Source organism: Pocillopora verrucosa, chromosome 4, assembly GCF_036669915.1.
Source record: "Pocillopora verrucosa isolate sample1 chromosome 4, ASM3666991v2, whole genome shotgun sequence".
NCBI lineage: Eukaryota > Metazoa > Cnidaria > Anthozoa > Scleractinia > Pocilloporidae > Pocillopora > Pocillopora verrucosa.
In genome coordinates, this window is record NC_089315.1 from 28,931,995 (window position 1) to 28,954,284 (window position 22,290).

The window sequence follows — 22,290 nt, forward strand, 5'->3', positions numbered from 1 at the left end:
GGTTTGAGGGGGGAAAAGCGGTCACCTTCGATGAGCGAACATTTCTTTCAGAAACACTACTGGTACCTTTATGCTAATGAATCCCCAGCTAAATCCGGAATAAGTTCCTGCAGAACAGAACCAGTTGTTCCTTTCTTTCTTTCATCTTCCCTCCCCCCTCCTTCCCCCCCCCCCGTATATATATATATATATATGCGTTGTCCTCGACAGTTTTTGTCAGCCTCATACTTCATCTTTTCAGTCTTTCGCTCTTGCTCTTCATCTATGTTCTCCTTAACCTCTTGAGGTGTCTCTCTGTTTGATTGACCAAATTCATTCCTTTGCCAGAATGACAAAGATAATGACGGCTGGGGAGATGCTTGTGACGTAGATCGCGACTAGTAAGTATAATTAACCAAGATTTGAAATCCAATTCTCGTAATTAGTGAACGTGTACTTGTTTGATGGCCAATTATGGGATTTAGAATTACTTCAATTCAATGTTCTATAAATTTCTTTATTCTCATTAACCCCCTTCTGTACACTGTATTAGAATGTTATGAATGAATGAAATTAAATTAAATTAAAGGAATTTTGAGATGTTATCTAACGTCTATAAATTGTTTTTGTTGTTGTCAATTTTATCTATTGAGAGAGAAGTTATCACGGGGCCCCCAATGTAAACAAGTTCTCAATTATACTCTTTCTTTCAAAGTGACAGTTGACGGCATAGTAGAGGGACAAGTTTGATAAACTGTTTGAGTCAGGAAAAACCCAGGCTCAACTGCAGATGCTGATCAGGATGAGAAATGCGTAAAGGTGAAAGCCAATTCTCAAGTTTTTCAAGAGGGTTTGAAAGGGAGGTTGTAGCCAGAAAAGGGGGAAAACAGAGTTTTTTTTTGAAAAAAAGGCTGAGTTATTAGCTTACAGGAAAGGCGCTTCGCTTCCTTCGTTCCAACGATCGCTTCGTCACCTTGGTCCCTTCGTCTCTTCGTTCCTTTGTCGTTTCGATCTGTCCTTTTGTCCCTTCGTCCCCTCGCTCCAACGTACCATCCGTCCCCTCGTCCCCTCGTCCCCTCGTCCCCTCGTCCCTCGTCCCCTCGTCCCCTAGTCCCCTCGTCCCCGTCCTGTCCCCTCGGTCCCCTCGCTCCCTCTCGTCCCCTCGGCCTCCCCTCGTCCCCTGCTACCCTCGTCCCCTCAGTCACCTCGTTCCCACTCGTCCCCTCGTCCCCTCCACCCATCCAACCTCCGTCACTTCGTCCCTCCGTCCCTCGTTCATTTGTCCTTCGTTAATTTATGCGGACCATACTAGGACTAAGTGATGAAACGTTTTGCTTCTGCCTAAGGTGTGATCCATTGCGATAGCGATGACGATGAGAGATGGGGTACATGATTACAGGGGACAAACTGTTCGACTGGTGTTTGTTTGTTAATGTCGATCAAAAGCAAACCAAAAGTAAGTGAGATATCACATGTTTACGTCCCCTTTTAAACCTTTTGTTTTTTTTGATCAAATCTAAACTAAAAGCAGTTTACAGTACACATTGAAAAAAAACACGTATTTTGCAAAGCGAGCCAATCAACCAAGAAAACGGGACGGTCACTGGCGTCAACAACATTTTGCTGGAGACTATTTGAACGGTTTTCTCCGGTAGACATTTAATCGGGTACTATGGTGTGGAATTGAACAAGGTGTCTTACTCAAAGACACAAGACAAGGACTTGATTAACCCCGCATTACAGCGCTCCTACATGCCTGAGCTGCCATTGTCATTCTGTTTTCTAGGTGATACATACGGCGATGCCTGTATCGAAAGACTTTGATGGTGATGGTCGTGCACGATAAAGAAGATGCCTGTGTCCAGTCAACCCCAGAAATAACGCGAACGCGACTTCATCTTTGTACCAACACTCTGGCTATTGACCCTGAAAGCACCAACAAAACAAGAAAGGCCCTCTGGAACAGTCAACAAAAAGGTAAGATGACATAATCTTGTGAAGGAAATTCTGGAGGGGAAGATGGGATTCTGTGGCTGGGAAGAATTTTAAACTAATGTTTTGAATTTTATTCAATGTATTGTCCTCGATTGAGAAGAGTGCATCTATTTGGTCCAAAAAATTACGTCATGTTTTTAACCATAACCGTCTCATGCTCAACTCGTTCCCAGTCTCCTATCTCTTCCTCGAGGGTGGAGAGGACCCTGGAAAACGAGGTTGACCCCAGGTGAGGGAATACAACACTGAGGCACCCTCTTTCAAAAATGGCCTCTGTGTGATTTTTTGATAGATTAACACAAATAAAAGCTGTTGCCTTGATAATCACCTGAGGATTTTTATTGTAACTGCTAAATCGTCTCTGACATTTGATAAATATACCGGCTCTAGGTGATCGCCTTTTATGCCGGGTTTGTTAGCCCGTTTATTAATTTCCACAGATTGTTTATTTTTGTTTTGTTTGTCAGCTGCTCCCGTTTACAAGGTAACGATGAAAAAAGACAATATACAGAGAGAATTTAAGGCACGGACTGAAGTATTATCCTTTTTTATTCAGGGCAATGAAATACAGCAAGCTGTGAACAGTATCGCGACAATGCTTATTGGTAATTGGAAATAATGGATTTTTTTATCATACTTTTGCAGTGTCATGCCCCTCCTCCCCGCAACATTTTTTGCCAATTTCAATAGCCGTGGTACTGAGGATTTGAAATGCCTACTTGGGTATGATTGGGGAAATAAAAACTACAATCTATTTTCTTTGGATGACAGCCTCTGTTTAGTAGCCTGCTTAGGTGAAAAGGATAAAATGATTCATTTCTTGTACAGGAAAGCAGATATTCCGTGACGTGGAATACAGTGGTACGTTCTTTGTGAACACAGAATCTGACGACGACATCATAGGCATTGTCTTTGGATACCAAAGTCCGAAAAAATTTTTTGTGGCCTCATGGAAACAGAAGAGGCAAATCTACTGGGACACTAGACCGATAAGAGCGACGGCAGAGGTCAGCAGTCAATATCAAGGCGAGTGACTGTGGTATTCCTGTGGTTGTCCTAAATTTAAAATAAGGTCGAGAGAGAATATAATGCGAAGAAAGGAAAGCCATCGTCAAAAAGCCCTGTATTGTATATCCATCCCATATAAGTTATTTGATTACTGCAATTGGTAAAATTCTGAAATCCTTTTTATTTTTAGTTTTTTCTAAAATTTATGATTTGTTTATTTATTTATATTCTAGAAAATTAACTCTATAAGTGGTCCGTCGCGCATGATGCGGAATGTTCTTTGGCATACGGGAAACGTCTCAAATGAGGTTAGTTTAAGTGCTGTTTTATTTGAGGGTTACGCACGTGAGTGTTTCAAGCTTAAACTTAGATTTACATACTTATTATAGTCACACTTTTTATTCATCCCGTTGAGAATTTTCAGTGCCATTTTTGGTGGGTAATATATTGAAGGTTTTCAGAGAGCTTTCCTTTTCTTCTAACTGTTATAATTACTATCATGTCATCATCATCGTCATCATCATCATCATCATCATCATCATTGTAGTCGCTATCATGATCATCACCATGATAATTATCTTTATCAATATTATAATCGTTATCATTATTCTATCATTGTAATGCATTGAAATTTTCAGAGCACCTTTAAATACCAAACTTGCTCCCCCACTCACTCATAAAACGACACTTGGTGTCACTCTTCCGGACAAATTTTTAGGGTAAAGGCTGATTCATCTCATATTCTTCTCTTTTCTCAGGCGACTCTTCTCTGAAAGATCAACAGAATGGTCACGGCTGGCATGATAAGACAGCTTACCGATGGCAACTGGTTTATATGCCGTCGAAAAGTACCATGAGGTAAAAACCATTGGCCCTTCGTTGATCTCCAGTTTCCCAAAACAAACAAGCGTTCCTATCTTAGGGACTAAATTTTAAAGTTTTTTTTTCACTCGTTTGCTCTTCAGGTTAAAAATTTGGCGAAAGTACAACAAGCTAATGATGGATAGCGGTGTGATAAAAGATCCTGATATTCGTGGAGGTAAACTCGGCGTGATGTGCTTTTCACAAGAGAAAATCATCTGGTCTGCGATATCTACACGTTGTCTGGGTAAGAGAAATCGGAAACTATTATGTTGAATTTTGTGGAAAGGGGAAATGAATTGTTCGTGTAATTAAAATAAAGCTGTTGAGTCCTGAATATTTTTTTTGCTTTTTTTTTCATTCTGCTCTTGTTGATGTGTCTGTATAAATATTTCCTTATCAGTCCACAAGTTGTTATACCATTTCTCCAAAATATTTTTCAGCTTTATATGCGTTTTCTTATAGATCCGCTATATTAGAAGAACTCCTACCTGCTTGGATTAAGACAAACACTGGATAAAATCTTTGGAGAGGTCTTGATAGTTCAATTATATTTTAAGCGAGTACAAGTTATTGTCACGAAGAGAGTAGCCTTTGCCGTGGACCTGTTGAAATAACTTATCAAGTGTCGACTATTGTGTCACTGGACAAGACTATGCTGATCACATGGGAACTTTGCTCTCAAGTTCCAGCATTCAATTGGTGTTCACGTGATAGTTCACATGCTCTCAGGCAATGGAGAAACGGACTCGTACTCCGAGTTAGAAATTCGCGCGAGTAGCGAGGAAGGCCTCACCTCGAGGTTAAAAATTCACGCGAGTAGCGAGGAAGAAAGCCTCGATTTATAAGCATGAAGCCACCATATCAATTTGAATGATAAGTATTCTAGTACAGTTAGCTTAGAACCGTATTAAGATTTTCAGTAAGGCTCAGGTAAGGCCACAAAACAATTGTTAGGTATTAGAACGACAAGTTATTTTTTTTATTTTTGGCAAGCTAGAATAATCCATCATGAAACAGTGGGATAGGTAACTGTACCTCTATTTATAACTATACCAAGATATGCTCCCCGTATGTATTTGTATATAAAAGCAAAAGAGAATGTTTGACATCTTTAAAAATCTTGGACATTTCTTTCCCGCGACTCCCCTTTCTTTTCAACAATGCTTCTTGCTTTTCGCGCGCCCATCATCGGCGAAATATGCAAGCTTACTGTTCCGTCGTTTTTTTGTTTGTTTGTTTGTTTGGTTTGGCTTGTCTTTTTGTTTGTCAAGATGGAAGTCTCTTCAACTAACTTCTACCAGGGTTGAAAGCTTAGAGACCGAAGCACAGTTTTCACGATTTCCTTTTAAGTTTTCTTCGTTTCAAAGCTGAGGAAATGATAGTCGATCTCTCACCCCAATCCCTAGCTTAATCTATACCCAGTCTCCTTAACTAAGCGCACGGCGCTGGCGAGTCCCCCCCTTCTGTCTACACATTTCGTCAGGTTGTCACGACCGCTTGCTGGTACCTATATTCTCCTGTGAAGGGAGGGGAACTGTGAGAGTAAACTGTCTCGCCCGTAACACAGCTCAGTGACCCAATTTTGCGCGCACGAAACTACCAGACTGAAAAAACAACACAAACACGAAACTGGAGATTTATTTAGAAGAATCTTTCAGCGACCAATTTAATGTTAGTTAAACTGAAAGAACGTTTAATAAAGCAATCATATCAAGTTTGTTTGATTTCATTCAATGAGCTTTAGATTTGTGTATCTCCATGTGTTTCGGTCACAGAACGTCACAGAAACCATGTAAGAGATTCAAATAGACTCTGACTAAAGGGAATAATTCTATTGAACAGTAAATTGAAGTATTAAGACAGCGATTTTCTAACCTGCAGGTACTTTTGCCTGTAATCCTTGTCTTTTTGGTAGTGTCAGTTATATTATTTTGAAAAGTTCATTTTAGATTTGAATTTATGTTACTAAATGGCAAACAAAAATCAGTCGGGATAAAAAAAGAAAAAAAAAACATCTTATAAAGACTACGAAAAACAAAAAATTCCAGATATATGCAGCAACGCTTACACATGCTTTCACAAAACTGAAAGGTGTCTGAACTATTTCCTTCGCAAAATTGTTCGTCGTAACTGTGGAGCATTAAGTAAAGATATATGTTTCACGACCGTTAGGTTCCAAGCACAGCTTCCCATAAGCAAGACCTATTACTTCGATTTGAATGCACTAGTTAATGCCATTACGCCGATCATTCCTCCTTTCAGCTTTCGTCTGGCATTAAATTCGTTCAATTTGTCGAAGAACGTCTGGTCCATTTTGTCACGTTTAGCACCCTTGCCCTAGGAAGAACACAACCAAAGTAAAAGGTTTGAGACACCACTACAACACAACTGTAATTTTGCTTCTATCGATGAGCCTTCCACAGCCACTTACATGTAGCTTGACTAGCATTCGCTATCTCTAAACGGTTGTGTTTTCTCTTCTTTTTTTCTCATTTGTAAAATCTGAAGGGCGTAATTAAAAGGTTGATTGAAGGCTTGAATTATTGATTGACATGGTCATAACTTGCGTGACACATCTGCATGGTTACGGGGTCACGCAACTACGTAGAACGGTCAATTTGAAGTTTTGAACAAGACAGGAATCGAACAAAGTGAAACTTAGAAATATAGTAGTTCTCGAAATAATAATAAAAATAAAGGTTTGAAAGAAACCAGGCAAAAGCCAAGCTTTACACAATGACTTGTAAAACTCGCTTGATCCGGATCCTATGAAGTGGGTGGCTTAGGCAAGAAGTACCAAACTATCTCCATTCCCCACTCTACCTTTCCACAGTTATGCTGTTTTCTCGTCGTCAAATACGCCGTTCTAATCCACTACTACGGGCTTACCTGTACCCAAGGATGTTCTAAGCATTGTCTTGCTGTCAACCTCTTACTGGGGTCCAAAACTATCAACCTGCTGACAAGATCCTGTAGAAAGGCAAAGGTAAGCAAGAAATGGTTTGTAATCTTGCAAAAAGGCGTTATTAGGGGATTCTTTTCCAGTCTTAATATTGGATGGGCAAATTCCGTGAACATTTTTCTTCTCTTGTTTTCCACAGACATATAGCCAGTAACAACTTTTAGGAAGACAAAGTACAGCAATTAACTTCAGAATGATCCGTTATATAAATCCGTTTTTTAATTACGCTTCTTTAAAAAAATTCAAAATATTACACAAAACCAACCTTTGCATTTTCTGAAACTTCATCCCACCATGGAGTAACAAATTCATAATCGCATTTTAAGATCCTTTGAAACATCGCTTGATCACCTCGTTCATCGTAAAAAGGCTCAAAACCACACAACCTTCAGGAGTGAACAATTCACAAATCTAGTTCATGTTTAACAATTCAAAATCAAAGAACCTTCAAACAGCTACTATAAGTGAGAAATATTTTAATTCATGGTTAACACTCTGGCCTCCTGGTCAGGAAGTCAGGATTCAACACCTGGCCAGGTCAATGTGTCGTGTTCTTGGGCACGACATTTTACTCTTATACGCAGGAGTATAAACGGGTATCAGCAAATTGCCAGGGAAGCCTGATGAAACGCTGAGGTGGTAATGTTGCGATGGACTAATATCCAATCCAAGGAAGAGTAGTGATACCCCTTCTTGCACCATGCTAAGGAAACTAGGATAATTAAGCTCTGGGTTACATATATCTGCAGGTAAACTTATAGAAAGTGCTGCCTATAGCTTGAATAACTTTCTTACCCAGTCCCTCAGCAGCCAAGCAGTAACCCATGGGTGAAATAAAGATACAATAAAATTAACATTCAATTGTTAATCACTCCTTGCATCATACTTCAATACATTCAATTATTTTCAAAGGGAGTATTCTTCTCTGCCTGTTTTTTCTTCTGTAATTTAATATGTATTCGTTAATGTTCTTCTTAATTAATGGAAACTAAATGTCACATCTAAATTACTTTTTTCACCAATAGAATGGGTGGTGACAAGTTTTTTGGGAAAAGATTGTGCATTACTCACAGTATATAAGCAATAACACCAACAGCCCACATGTCCACTTTAGTGTCATATTGTTTGCCCATAAGAACTTCAGGAGCTGAAGAAAAATTGAGAAATACACATTTACTAAAAGTAACTTCTTACAAGTCAACATGTTTAGTTCTTGGGCAGATAGTTTCAAGGAATCAAGGAATCCTTGGAATTTCCACTGGCAGCCTACTTTCTTAGCTACCACCCTGGCTAGCACAGTTTCATTACATCATCTACAAACAAAGACTTCTCTACAAATGGGAGAACAATCATACCTACAATCAATAGTTTTTCAGCAAGTAAAATTTATAATCATTGGATAAGGTTGTTGCAGGATATCAAGAATCATTGATGCACTAGTTATTGCTGTGCTGGCAGATAATGTAACCCAAGACCCTGTTGATTCTTGATGTAAGATTTATGTTCCACTACATCTAGAATGAGATACCAAAATTTAAAATTTAAGGGGTAGATGCACCAACCCCCCCCCCCCCCCCCCCCCCCCCCAACTCAATGGAGAATGTAAGTTATGAGAACATGAACAAACATGGTTTGAACACAAGTTTCAGTGGAAGGAGGACAAATAAAGTGTGCAATAAGGTGAATCAGTCTCTGGATTAGAATAAAAATTTGTCTTCAGCAAGCAGACTTAACAATAAGAAATATCAAACAGTCTTAAGATCAACCTGTTTACTAACCACAGTATCCAGGGGTTCCACACACTGTAGCTGTATTGCACTGTTCACCATAAAGCATCTTTGACAACCCAAAATCCGCAATTTTCAAGTCTGAGGTTTCACTTTTGTCAGCGTACAAGAGATTTTCTGGCTTAACACAAAAAGAAGTACATCTAATAAGCATGGTAAAAAATGGCAGAAGTATAGAACTCAATTGCTTAAAAACATACGAGTGTTTGTCAGTTTATGAGTATTAAAGATAGACCTACAGGAGGTTAGAAAAAAAGTGTTTCAATGATTTGAAAATAACTAACATATTTTCATAACACATGTTTATAAATAAATGTACATGTACACATAAAGTCCAACACTTTCCCAAGGTATTTGTTAAAATCAATCTATTTTAGAACAAGTAACTATGAGGGACCAGAAGATTTTAATTCTTTTGTTACCTTAAGATCTCTGTGAATGATATTGTGACTGTGAATAACCTGAAATGCAATGCATACAAAAGAAAATTCAATATCTTTGATCAATATTTATCAAGTCTTATAAACACAGTAACATTATTCTCTGAAATTAAAGCTGCAATAAATTTGCATGACTGCAAATGGTGCGCTTTTTGATGGAGTACTGTAAAAATCAACCCAAATAACAGTGCTTCATCAGAACAAGGGAACATCCAGGTAAAGCCAATGAGAACTAAAAATAAGAACAAGCCACCTAATCCCAACTGGTTTCAGTTTTGCTTCCTATTAGCAGAGAGAATAATGTGAGTTTTTTAAACAGCCACAGACTAAACAAATAATAAGAAGCTACAATTTCAGATTTTTTATGACACTCAATTAAAAATTAAAGAAAACAATAAAATCGTTACATTCTTCTACACTTACTTCTAAGGCACAACATATTTGTCTGACTGCATCAGCTGCATCTTTTTCTGAATAATAACCCCTTTCCACAATTCTGTAAACAAAACACAAATTAGAGAAAATTAAAGAAGAATCATAAGAAGAAGGAAAAGTACTTTGTTACCCCTTTGGGATGAAAAGGGAACGGAAATGCAAACAACTCACCCAAGGTCTATGAAAGAAACAGAAAATCAAGAAACATGGAAATCAAGAAAATAAAATTGTTTGGCAACAACCCAGGAAAGACCAAGGTAGTGAGCCAGTGTGGAACAGGATCATCAGGTTGCCCATATTTTCTTCTTTGTCCCACTCCCGCGAGGCAAAATGAATGGCATATTTTTTCTTTATTAATGACAACTAGGCTCAAAATTTACCATCTTACTTATTCTGTGCTTGAGATTCTTTGTAATAATGGATAATAACACCTTTTCATCAACCCTTGTGGCAAATATGTGTAGATGGTGGTTTTGCATCCATTTTGTTTTGCTGCTGAGCTGCTGCCCAATACTTCAAGATACTCACAAACCCACCAGTCTTTCAGGAGACTAAGTGGCTGGTGATGGCCTTGTGGCCATCATGAAAAGCACTCAGGATTAGCCACAAATCACTGAGATTTGACATCGAAATGACCATGCCAATAATGACAGATCACAAAAAGTTGCACTGATGCCTCCGTCCCTCTCACCAAAATGGGACCATGTTAATTGCACAGCAAATCAAAGTGCTTGATGCACATTTTAGGCTGTTTGAGTGTTTTATCACTGGCAGGGAGATTTTCGACCATGCAGCCCTCAAGCGTGATGAAGGGAACATCACTTCCCTAGGGGAATATAGGGGAATATGTGGGTATGGGGGTATGGGGGCATGCTCCCCAGGAAAATTGCAGAAAAATGAAATAGCAAAGTCATGCATTCCTATATTCTGAGCGAAAATTTCCACCATAGGAAAGTGTTTGAAGGGAGTACAAAAGGAACAAGGAGTTCATACGATAAATGATACACAGCAGGATAATTAATTTAATAGGGATTTCACTAAAGTAGCAGTTTGCTTTCTCAAAATCAACAGTTTAAATCAGAAACCTTAAATGCATGAGGAAATATAGCTTCAGAGTGAGAGCATACAGGATTAAATTTGTTAGCATGAGTCTCAAAATCATTGCGTGAGAGCTCTGTGTACTGACAACCCTCACCTTTCAAACAGTTCACCTCCAGTCACAAGCTCAAGGACCATGTAAATATGTGTTGGCGTCTCAAACATCTCATGTAACTTTATCTAACAAAAGAGGAATGGTGAATGATTTCTTAAATACTCATAATTTTGATGAATTTATAGGAGAGATAAATGTATTTCTTATTAATAATTAAGCAAAAGGTACAATATACTTACAATATTGCAGTGTTGTTTCAGGTGTAAGAGGATGTCAATTTCAGTAGCAATTATTTTTTGATCAACCTAGTAGAAATGAAAAAATAAATCAGGATTCCAAACTCCACATTCTTACAAAGTTGTTATTTGACAACCTTAAAACAATAGCATGGTTTCCCAGGGTAACCTTTTGGTTGCCAGATAAGGAAAGACTCTTTCGGCAAAATTACATTACTCACTTTACTGTTAATCATGTCGCATGTCTTTGAAGTAAATAGAAGTGTCAGCTTTATGGATGGAATTCATTTTTTTGAGATTTTGCACACAATATCTCAAGATGCAATACTGTGGTAACCAAGGTGAAAGAGGCAAGAAGAAACCACAGAACATGAGTAACATTTCATGAAAATGCTTCTTTCACTTTAACTTCAGACCATAAAACCAAGTTCTGAAGACATAGCATGTTGCTAATTGACCACTGAGGACAGGTCATCATTGTTAACTTATGCTGCAAATTTGGTGGTGAAATTATTTTCTCATTGCCATGGTGACCAAAAAAAGTCCCAGTTGTAAATTAAGTAAAGACATGCATCTACAGGCAACAGGGAGGTGTTGCTAACATCATTGTGGTTTTACTTAGCATTGATTACTTGCCCATGGTTACTTTTGAGGACAAAAACTCTCTTGATTAAATAATAAGAGGAGTCTTTAAATTGTGAAAATTCTCTAATGTGATCATAACTTTTTTAATTTCCTGTTCTTGAAAATTCTGCAAAAATTAATTCAACAAGATGGACATGTGACTGTCTATTAACCCAGACATGGCCCTTGAAAATTATTTTCTATAAACACATTAATTAGACTTAAATGAGATATAAATTCGCAGCAAAACGAAACACAAAAAGATGTCAAGTATTAAAGAATAATATACCACATGAATGTCTACTCCAGTTATCCAAAAAAAACATTTTTAATTGGGATAACTGCCTATATCCTGTAATAAATATGAAATGAAAACCATCTGTGGTCTGGAGAATATTCATATGAACCCTAATCCCATAAAAACAGACATCTAGGTGATATTGAAAATGTTCATCTGTAATTAATATGTCTGGGTACAAAGTTCTGCCAAAGGTTTCATGCCTGGTATCAATATCTTCTCAAAATGAAAGGAAAAGAAGAAATACGTACTGTAATTGTTTGTGAGGCTTCAATTATATACAGACTTTATGCAAGTAGCCGAAACAGACAGCCACTAACTAAGTCTTGGCAATGTAAGAAACTGTGGTTGACTAACTCAGAGCCACAGGAGTAAAGAGCCAACAAATATAGGGTGGAAGCTTTTGACTCCTGGATTTTTTCCAACTAATGTATTTACATCTCATTTGAGGCTCTTCTAAAGCATTCCTAGCCAAATTTATTCAATAATCTTCTCAGAATAGCGTTGAAAAATGAAAATATACTACTTTTACCACCATAAACTAGTTTTTAAAATAGCAAATTTTTTTTTAAAGGAGAAAAATTGAGTCATCAACAGTGATGAGAACTACAGACCTTCTGGCCTTTGGTTGCTGAATACCAAGTAAGGCATTCATCGATCTTTAGATATAGAATTTTAACTACCTCCTCTATCTACTTATTTTTCTTACACTGTAAATCTTTTTCAGAAAAAAGATTTTGGAGAGGATGAAAGGAGCATCAAGCTAAAAAAGAAATTAATGACACCGCTGCATACGAACTGGATATCCAACAGTATGAGCTTGCATGTACACGTCAAACATGACCAAAGTCCATGACCACTGCCTTTACAAAATTTATGTTAAGTTTACTTTACTCTTTGAAAAACTTTCCTCCTAAAAAGGAGCACCAAACATCCGCTTAGAAAGCTTTGGACTTTGGATTAACAAGCCTCATCCTTAAACCCTCAGGAAGAGACAAAAAAGAAGTTCCTCCTAGCTTGGAACATCAATACTTTTTCATGCAAAAAGTTGAGGTGGAGAAAAAATATATCAACTGATGGATCCTGTTTAATTTTCCTCCAAATTCTCAGGGTTAAAATTATAAAAGAGGCATGGCAGACATTGTGGAGAATTAATTTTAAGATCTTAGGAATGAAAGAGTTAAAATTTTGATTCAACACCAAATTCAATTTTTACAGGAGAGAGTAAAAGTTCAGCAAGAAATCAATCATTTTGTTTTACTTAAAATACTCTTACCATAATTGTACATTGTTCACTGTGAGTTCAAGCAGTATGCAAATAAAGCTAAACAAATATATCTCCTTCACATATCAAAAACAATAGCTGGGAAATTAAACCCATGCAGTGCATAATACTAAGGCACAGAAGATGTAAATAAAGGTTGATGCATAAATATTCACTAATTATTTATCTCGCTTTTGTCAGATTCTTGAACAGACAAGAAATTAAACTCTTGCTTTATGAATCAAGGGTTTCCAGTAGAGCTCAATAATGGGGTGTTGATTTCTCATTTGTTAAAAAAGAAGAAAAGAGTTTGCATTCTATGTAAAGAATTCAATAAGTCCCTTTGATCGATAGCCTTGCAATTCTATAATATTGGCCTTTTCAAAAGTGATATTATACAAGATCTGTAGAGCTCCAGCTAATTTTGTTTATCTCTGACATTGCTTCACTTCTAACAATATTTAATCTGGCATGTCTAAAGAAGGAAGTCTCATAGGTCAGGTATAAAAATTAAACTACTAGCATCTTTCCTTACTACCGAAGAACGATGACAAGGAAAACACAAATTCGCCACGTAAACTCCACAATTGTTATTGATGACGTAGAGGACGATCATTGAAATATTTCAACAAGTGCTGGCGTTTGAACTATTCAAGAAGCAAATGTACTTAAGATTCTTAATGCTTTCAATTAGTGAATAATAACGAGCTCATACTGCAATGAGTGTAGCAACTTCAAAGACGCTCATGGGATGATGTTTACAACTTAACCACACGCTGCAGCGCTCGAGGTTCTTCGTCGACTACGCTTTCATTCTTAAGATCAAAGATCGATGGATCTGATTTTTTTGCCCATCACATTTAATTGGTATACAATACTTGTCTCAACTTGTTTAGTCTAACACTGGCTCCTTAGCGCCGATATCGGAAAAAGGTTACAGTAGATGGTTTTAACATTTTAAAGTTACAAATAGAAAATTTATTGTTACGTTTTACAATAAAGGAAAAAAACTTATACCTTTTACATACGAATTCTACACTTTGCAGAAATCTAAGGAGCTTAAAAGGCTTACTTAAGTACCAGTGGGATCCTTTCTGAGACGAAAGTGTGCAAGTTTATAAATATAGAACCGCGATGACATGGCAACTAACTCGCCATAACTACCGCGTTCCCCGCTGTTGAACACTTTGACAGATAAATTTGCAAATGCAGCTTTGCATACACAAACATAGCGAGAAACCGAACGCTGCGGGAATGATTCATTGGTGTTCAATCTTTCAGGTGTGCAAAATAGAAAACGAAACCCTTAAGGATTCACTTACTGTTCTGGTTATTATCTTAATAGCGTAATCTTTCTTGGTCCCCTTGTGCTTGCCCATCTTAACCACAGACGAGGCTCCTCTAAAAATGAAAACAACACAAAAATGAGCATTCGAAGACTCGATCGATCAACGCGAGCATACATGCTGAATGTTGCTACAGTTTATTACTAAGGACAACCATATGCGCTGAGTACCCTGTCAAAGCGAATTACCTGTACTGCAAAATCCAAAGGCCGTAGTTGAACGAAACAAAACACTGCACAAACGATTCTACGTACCTTCCTAGCTCTCCTTCCTGGATGTTATAATAATCGTTGATATCTCCCTTTCTGGAGTGTTTGAACAATGTCTTCGCCATGTCTGAATGCGAGTTGAACTCTCCCGGTGCGGATGCCAGCCACGGATAAAGCTCGCCCACTGTCTAGCGACTTTCAGTGAAGAGCGAACTATTTGGAATAAATTAACGATTAACCAAAATCTTCAGCTGCCATAAGTTAATGAAAAGATTCAGTGACGTCACAGGTCCTTCCGGGGGTTCGCCCTGATCGGTTCCTGGAACAATTTCGTCACGGTGATAAATTGATTTTATCAATCTATTTCTCGTTTTCGATAATGCTCAAATTTATATTTCTCCAGATGCTAGTTCCCTTTTTGTTGCTCTCAGCGACTGTGTTATTCGTTCGCGTTCCTCTCTAATACATTCTCTTGACGAAACTTCACCTTACCTAGCCGGTGTGGGCTTCACGATTTTTGTTTATGACGGACTTCTGTATCGACAAGATCGGCTTCTTGAAAGTAATTAACAGGATAACATAAATATTTATGCAAACATCGGATTACAAAAGTTGATGATGTAATGAAAACACAACAAAGTAGGAAATGAGCATCTTGAACATGTTTGAGTCCTTCGCCCCTCTCTGTGTCAGCTCCACATGCATTCTTCGCGAAAGCTTAGAAAAGAAAACAGAATTGTCCAAATATATGGAAGAAATTTTTAAACAAGATCGTTTCCAACCTCCTCGATTTATCCCAAGAGTTCATATTCATTTCATGTAGACCTATCGATCACCAATATGCATATTTATTGGTAAATATGGATGAAAAAACTGTGCTCAATATTTTTCAGGAAGTGTGTCCCCTCATGATTTTGTAATCATTCGACTGTAATCTTTTTTGCCGGAAATTTGTCAGCACACCTAGGGTGTGTCAGACAACGAGCATTTCTAAAAAATAAATGATAAATAAATTACCCTAAGGCCAATTATTGTGCATATTTCCGGTTTGGTACCAGCGAAACACTAGTGAATTTTTTAGCACAGTGTTTTTTATTCTTTAACAACATTACACTGCACTTTTCGTGCTTGACGAAAGGTTAGTTCCCAGACTCCTCTCAAGCGAAAATTGAGTTGGTAGCACCGCAGATAACGAGACTTTGCTTCTGTTTCTATCTCTTTCTTTGTCTGCTTTGAACTAATTTAAAGCAATTGATTTATAAAAAGATTATCAAGCTGTGATGGTAGGGATCTCCTGGATGTGCTATTTGATTAGGAACTTGTATTTTATTCAGATAATATAATATCGATAACGAGGTGTGTCAGATCAAGGGGAGGATCTGGTGATGTGGAATTCTCCGCCATAATTCTTTTAATGATAGGATCATACGTTACTATTCAATATGAAGTACCCGTAATCATATTTTAATTTGTCTTGGAAATATTCCTTGAATTGTTTAAGCCAGAATGAAAAATTGAGTTTTAGAATCAAAACCTGTAAACATCTATCATTAAATTAATGGATTTACTCCTGTTATGGCTAACCAACCAGGACTTCCATCGTTTTATCAACGAAATACAACCAAAGTGTGATAGCTGACTCATTTTTTGTTGTGTTTTTTTCAGTTGTGATTTTGCTCTATGTTGTTTGTTTTTCTGTTTGTATTTGTGGTATGAACATAAATTTAATTACCTCGTAGTATCACATTACGTGATGGTCATGAATCCAGAGAGGGGAAGAAATATGTAGATTTCCACCAAAAGGTTATTAATACATTTTGGAGGCATTAAATCATTTTTGGGGCTGGAGGAGAAATATTTCTCGGAATATTCGATAACCACTACTAGGTAGAAATTGGGTTTAGACGTAAACACGTTTAAAAGATAGAGATCTCATACAAACTTTGGAAGTTACCCGTCATGTTAAGAGAGAGGGAACTAATCTTCGAGTTTGATAAAGAAATGTGGTTTTTTTAGGGAACCAAAAAAAAACTTGTTTGAAGCCCGATTGTAAGAATATGTGCAAGATCACTTTTGCTCGACTTTGGGTCAAAAATTTTCCTCAATCCTATTTATGGAAATGTTCAAAATTTGAAAACTTATTTCTGCGAAACCCCCACAAAGACACAGTGAATCGTTGTGGGGGACAATGAAGATGAGGAAACTGGGCACTAAAAAGAAATGAAATCGATGATTGTAGCGAAAGCTAAATGAGATGCTGAGGTTTGTGTCATAGGTTTTTTTTTAAATTTAAATTATTTGTCAGTGACTTGTACTGCTTGATGCAATGGATGACACTCTGAGTCAGTTCATCGCTCAGACTGGGATAGATCCGAGCTTAGCGAGAGACCTATTAGAGAGTACAAATTGGAATGTTGACGAAGCGCTTTCAGCTTTTGAAGCGCTTTCGCTTGGCTCTTCAGCTTCATGTACGCAAAGCAAAGGACAGTGTGGTGATGATAGTCATATTGCGAGTGGAAAAGGCAAACGTGGGCTGTCGATGGTTAATGCCGATATCGTTGGAGAAGCTAGGCATAAAGTGATAGAGGACAAGGTGCCGGGTACAGACGAGAGATACGAAAGATTTGAGGAAATGTCCGATTTCACTTTCGTTTTACCAGATTTGTCCAACTTCCCAGAAGAATTAAGCGACTTCCTCCGGAGAGACTTAATTGAAACCTCGGCTTTAGTCGCTTTGGAGCAAGCAGGTAAACTGAAATCATGACTTATTTCCTTTTTTGCGGGAAATGATGCCAAACTTACCAATTTGTGAAGAAAGCGAAAATGTAAACAGTAAGGCAGGCTTACTTCGGGGTAATTAATTTCATTCCAACACATTTGTAAGCTTTGGAAAGTTTAAAAAAGTCTGTTTGCATCCTCTCAATTTTTTCATTCAAGTTAAGTCACACATCGAAAGTTCAGATTATGTTGTACGACTTCGATGCTTTTCATCTTCATAGGAGAAGCTTGCTTTTCTCCATAACTCGATCGTTACGGGACTTCTGAGATGTGGTTCCTCGTGACGAGTGCTGAGAATTTTCGAATAATCAACGACAAAATGTCTTTTGATTGCCCTTCTTAGAAGAGGTTAAGGTGTTTTTGGACTGAGAGGAATGCTTCACTATTGAGACCAAAAAATGTTATGATTTAAGGCCAAAATGAAATCTTAGGTTGCAAGACAAAGCAAGCAGTGCTATTAGGGAAGATACATACATACTTTATTGAAACTCCCTTCAACAGGACTTTTCAGTCAGAATGTTAACTATCACTTAATACTGGTAATTAAGAAAACTGATTGAAACTAATTTAATTAAATTCCAAATATATTCCAAATATATTCAAAATTATAGGAAGATAGGCCCATTTATGTTGACAGCCATATTATTATATACAGTAACACTTTGGTGGATTAACAATTAAGCACTATAGTTGTTTAAAAAAGTTCTGACCCATGGTAGCTGAGTTAGAAGTGAGCTTTTCAAGACATTAACCATAAATCAGATCTTGATAGGAATTCTCCTTTCTTTAATGTTTGCCTTACAATTTCAGTGATGTTGGTTTGGAGAGTCTGTCATGGATCAAGTAATAATTCCCTTAATTGATATTTTTCTCTTTTCTTATTACTTTTCTACTTGATATTGTCTTGATATTGTAAGGAGAAATTCCGTCTTGGTCTCTCATGAGAGTGATGGGGTTGAAAGATTGTAGAAGTGTCTATTGACTATACCTTGTTCTAGGGTGTAGTCCGGTAACATTACCTTTTCACCTCACTACTCTAACAAGGAGCAATGTATTGCTTCTTCTGATTACTTTTTTGTTCCATCCCCTGAAAGCTGACAAAAATATCATAACCTCCCTGTGAAATCTCATTTTTGAACTCTTGTCTCCCTGCATGATATTTCAAGGTCTTTCGTGGCTTTTATATTATAAGTTAGAGTAAACCCTCTTGCCATGGCACTTCTTTTCTCCTTGTTCTTGGTTTGTTTGTTTGTTTTTTCTTATCTCTGAGGATTAACTTTGCATCAGGCAATTTTACAATGGTCTTCTCAGAAAGTGATGTAATTTAATAGGTGCCATTTGACACAACATGGTGAATGACATTTTCATGGTACATCATCCTGCAGTATATCGCCCTTGGGCTTTAGTTAATTGAGTCAACTAGCAGTAACAGGTAATTTACAATGAACTTAGGCTATGCATACTTTGTTTACTGACTGTTTTCCATCTCTTCTCAGGACGGCTGAACTGGTGGGCTGATTCAGGTGTTTGCCAGCGTCTTTTGCCCCTGGCAACAGTGGGAGATGGCAACTGTTTGTTACATGCTGCCTCTCTGGGAATGTGGGGATTCCAAGATCGCCTCCTTACTTTACGCAAGGCCTTATATGATACACTTACAAGTCACTTGGCCAAAGGAGCTATTAAACGCCGTTGGAGATTTCAACAGTGGGAGAAAAATAAGGAGGCTGGTGGACTGCTCTACTCAGAACAAGAGTGGGAAGATGAATGGCAGGAGGTGTTACGCATAGCCTCTACACAGCGCCGACTGGATCATGAGCAAAAGGCAGCTACAGAGTGCAAAAAAGGAGGGGAGACAGCTCCAACTTTAGCCTCTATAGCTGAGAAGGAAAATGAGGATACGCATGACTCTGCCACAGCAAAGGATGCTGAGGATGTGGTTGACCCACCAAAAGCAGAACAAGATAGAAATGTTAAGAAGGATAATGAAGATCAGAGTGAGTCACCTGCACCAGATGGTTCAAAAGAAAAAATTACTGAAGAAACTGAGATAGGAGCATTTGAAAGCTTAGAGGACATTCATGTCTTTGTTTTGGCACAGGTTCTGAGACGTCCAATTATAATCATAGCTGACCAGTTTTTGTACGGATTTGGAGGGGAACCAATCGCACCCATTCCCTTTGGAGGGGTTTATCTTCCATTGGAGTGTGATCCAAGTATATGCATTAAAAGTCCATTGGTTCTAGCTTTTGATTCAGCGCACTTTTCTCCTTTGGTGCCTTCAGAGGAAAAGAAGGACTCTAAGAGCAATTCTGTGAAAGCCTCTGTGCCTCTGGTAGGACCAAACTATGATTTGCTGCCACTGCAGTTTTCCATGGATCCAGGAGAAGATTTTGTTTGGAGTGACCTGGATGGTGACTCAAGTGTGGCAAAGAACTTTGCATTAAGCATGGATGTAAAGCTGGAGCTTTTAAAGAAATATTTACGTGTGGAACTGATAAAAGTTCCTTGCACAAGCAAGAAAGACACTTCTGAAGACAACAAGGTGGCTTCCAAAGGAGAGAAAACAGTGGAGCCTTCAGGGAGCAATGCTGATAGTGAAACAAAAGTAGACAAAAAATTGCCTTCAAAATCTGCTGAGAAGAAAGAGAAATCTTGGATTGCTACACAGATCATGAAAGTGGGTGTGATGGCAGGAGTTGTGGGAAGTGTTGTTCACAACAATGTCTATGTTGCAAAACTACAAACTGACAAGAAACCAAATTACTATGACAAAATGATCGAAAACTATATTGGAACAGCAAAGCTCCGATTTGAGGAAGAGAAGAAATCCCTGGCAAAAGCTTCCAAAAGTTCATTAGACCCTGGAGAGAAACCGCAGCCATGTATTAACCCTGGATGCCAACTGTATGGAACTTCTGCTACAAATTATCTTTGCTCTGGCTGTTTTAAAACTCAGAAATCTTACAGTGAGAGTGGTCGGTACCTTGAAAGCTCAGTGCCAAACAGGTCAGCTGTGTCAAATTATGACACCAGTGGAATATCAAGTTACCTACCACCTCCTTCATACTCTGCGTATGTTCCTTATGGGTATTTTTGTGGCAACACCATTGGAACACATGGCTTCAATACTCCTTCTACAGATCAATTGCCTTCATATAGTGATGCAGTGAAAAGTAGGGGCAATAGCACAGAATCTTCTTCGGTGTCATCTGGCTCAGTTGTCAAGCTTAAACCAAGTAATGGAAGTGACAGTACCTCAGGTCAGACAGTCATAAAGTGTTCCTCCAAAGACTGCCAGTTTTATGGCAGTCCAGAAAAGAAGGGATATTGTTCCACATGCTACAAAACATATCAAAAGTCATTGAAGTATATGGCAGAAGAAAATGAGAACAAAAAATCTTAAGCTGTCTAAAATTAGTCTTGCTAACCAAATTTAGTCCAGAGGATATGAAAACTTAGTTGGTACTACATTCATCCTTTACTAAATCCTTAGATTTATTTGATACTTGTCCATTAATTGTTTACTAACCAAGTTTTAGGTCTGTATTGTATGTTACCGACTGAGTTTTTGCATGCAGGCCATAAATCTGAGCAGAAAAATTGAGCTTCCATAACTTAAAATACAAACTGATAAAACTAGGTTAGGAAAGATATTTATAACTAACATCTCTGGGTTAAAATATTGGGGTAAGATATCAGTTTATTAAAACAGACTTGTGAATTTAGTGGCCTGACGGTGAAATACAGCCTCTTTAATTGACCAATCATAGCAACATACTACATGAGAGATGCATTAATGAAAAGTAGATCATTGCAGTTCTTAGCTATACCAAAGGGAACAATTCTTGTGAAGTGGCCTAAGATCACATCCAATTTTTGGAGACAAACTAGGAAAATTATTGATTGAAATTGAGGGTTACAAGTAAACAAACCTCAAATTTGTTCTGCTGCTAATTTTTCCAAGTTTCCATTTCAAATTGAAAAAAATTTTACTTGGAAAAATTCAAGTCATATCCAAGTGTTTCAAAGCTGTTTGCTCTTTACACACTGAATGTTAGAATGTTTACAAAATTGATTAATATAAGAATCAAAATGTTAAATTTTGTCATTTACCTAAGAAATATTTAGTAGAATATTTAGTAGTTATTTTAGATTTAAATTATTTCTATTTAAACCAAAAGGGTTGTAAAATTTTTCATCAATTTGTTTAGTTGATGCACCAGAATTTCAATTTCAACAGTGATGATGGTCAAATTTTGAAGGCAAGTACTTTTATTGTAAATGTTTCTTGTCATTTTGGAATATTTCCTTGTTATTGAGACTAATTGAATGAATGACATGGAGATAAATTGATTCACACTGCTACTGTAAGGGTGATTCCTAGCATGTGGGTGGCCATGTGTGTTGTCCTTACTATTTTAGATCTCTGTTGTCCTTCATAGCTTTAGAAATAAAACCTTGATTTACAATTGATTTGTATCTCTAAGGAACTAGACAATTTAAGTCTCTGATTGATTGGACAAAAGTTAAACATATAATATATATTTAGAGATAAGTTGGATTAGACCAACTTTAGAGTGACTAAGTATCACTGAAGCACGAGACCGCCCTTAATTCTCGTTTAACCATGATATTACCCACGCGAAGTGTTGATAGAAAACGAAATAAGTTTGGAAATGACAGCTAAATTTTTTCTGATAGCGTTCTATCAACCTTCAAAGTCATCAAGCTGCTAAAGTGATAGAACGAGCTGTCTATTGCTTTTATAAAATAACTATGAGTTTAGCGGTGCATTAAACGACAGATTTTTGACCAGTCAGGGTGCTCGTGGTATCTCAGTAGTTACTTGTTAAATCCTGATGATGCAGCTGCTTCAAATGTGCCTGTTAGACACTGAATTAAATCTTTTTCT

General features: G+C 37.6%; 3 protein-coding genes across 3 annotated transcripts in view; 2 read left to right on the top strand and 1 right to left on the bottom strand.

Annotated features, from left to right (window-relative positions):
- Positions 1 to 5,560, top strand: part of LOC131785196 (cartilage oligomeric matrix protein) — a 23,049-nt gene extending 17,489 nt beyond the window's left edge. The window contains 10 exon segments of the mRNA XM_066165448.1: positions 328 to 380; positions 1,345 to 1,364; positions 1,913 to 1,956; positions 2,531 to 2,579; positions 2,803 to 2,981; positions 2,983 to 3,000; positions 3,216 to 3,318; positions 3,759 to 3,840; positions 3,948 to 4,090; positions 4,309 to 5,560. Coding sequence (XP_066021545.1) covers positions 328 to 380; positions 1,345 to 1,364; positions 1,913 to 1,956; positions 2,531 to 2,579; positions 2,803 to 2,981; positions 2,983 to 3,000; positions 3,216 to 3,318; positions 3,759 to 3,840; positions 3,948 to 4,090; positions 4,309 to 4,322 — 705 coding nt within the window. The 3' untranslated portion in view covers positions 4,323 to 5,560.
- On the bottom strand, positions 5,483 to 14,832 carry LOC131785197 (calcium/calmodulin-dependent protein kinase type IV). Its single transcript, XM_059102049.2, has 11 exons — positions 14,646 to 14,832; positions 14,368 to 14,446; positions 10,863 to 10,928; positions 10,666 to 10,748; positions 9,459 to 9,531; positions 9,018 to 9,056; positions 8,587 to 8,716; positions 7,880 to 7,955; positions 7,074 to 7,194; positions 6,736 to 6,816; positions 5,483 to 6,183 (listed from the first exon to the last, which is right to left on the bottom strand). The coding sequence occupies exons 1-11, from the start codon at positions 14,723 to 14,725 to the stop codon at positions 6,052 to 6,054; spliced, it is 960 nt and encodes a 319-aa protein (XP_058958032.1). The 5' UTR covers positions 14,726 to 14,832; the 3' UTR covers positions 5,483 to 6,051.
- A 2,011-nt stretch (positions 14,833 to 16,843) lies between these two features.
- LOC131785218 (OTU domain-containing protein 7B) lies at positions 16,844 to 22,290 on the top strand. Its single transcript, XM_059102064.2, has 2 exons — positions 16,844 to 17,347; positions 18,875 to 22,290. The coding sequence occupies exons 1-2, from the start codon at positions 16,927 to 16,929 to the stop codon at positions 20,779 to 20,781; spliced, it is 2,328 nt and encodes a 775-aa protein (XP_058958047.2). The 5' UTR covers positions 16,844 to 16,926; the 3' UTR covers positions 20,782 to 22,290.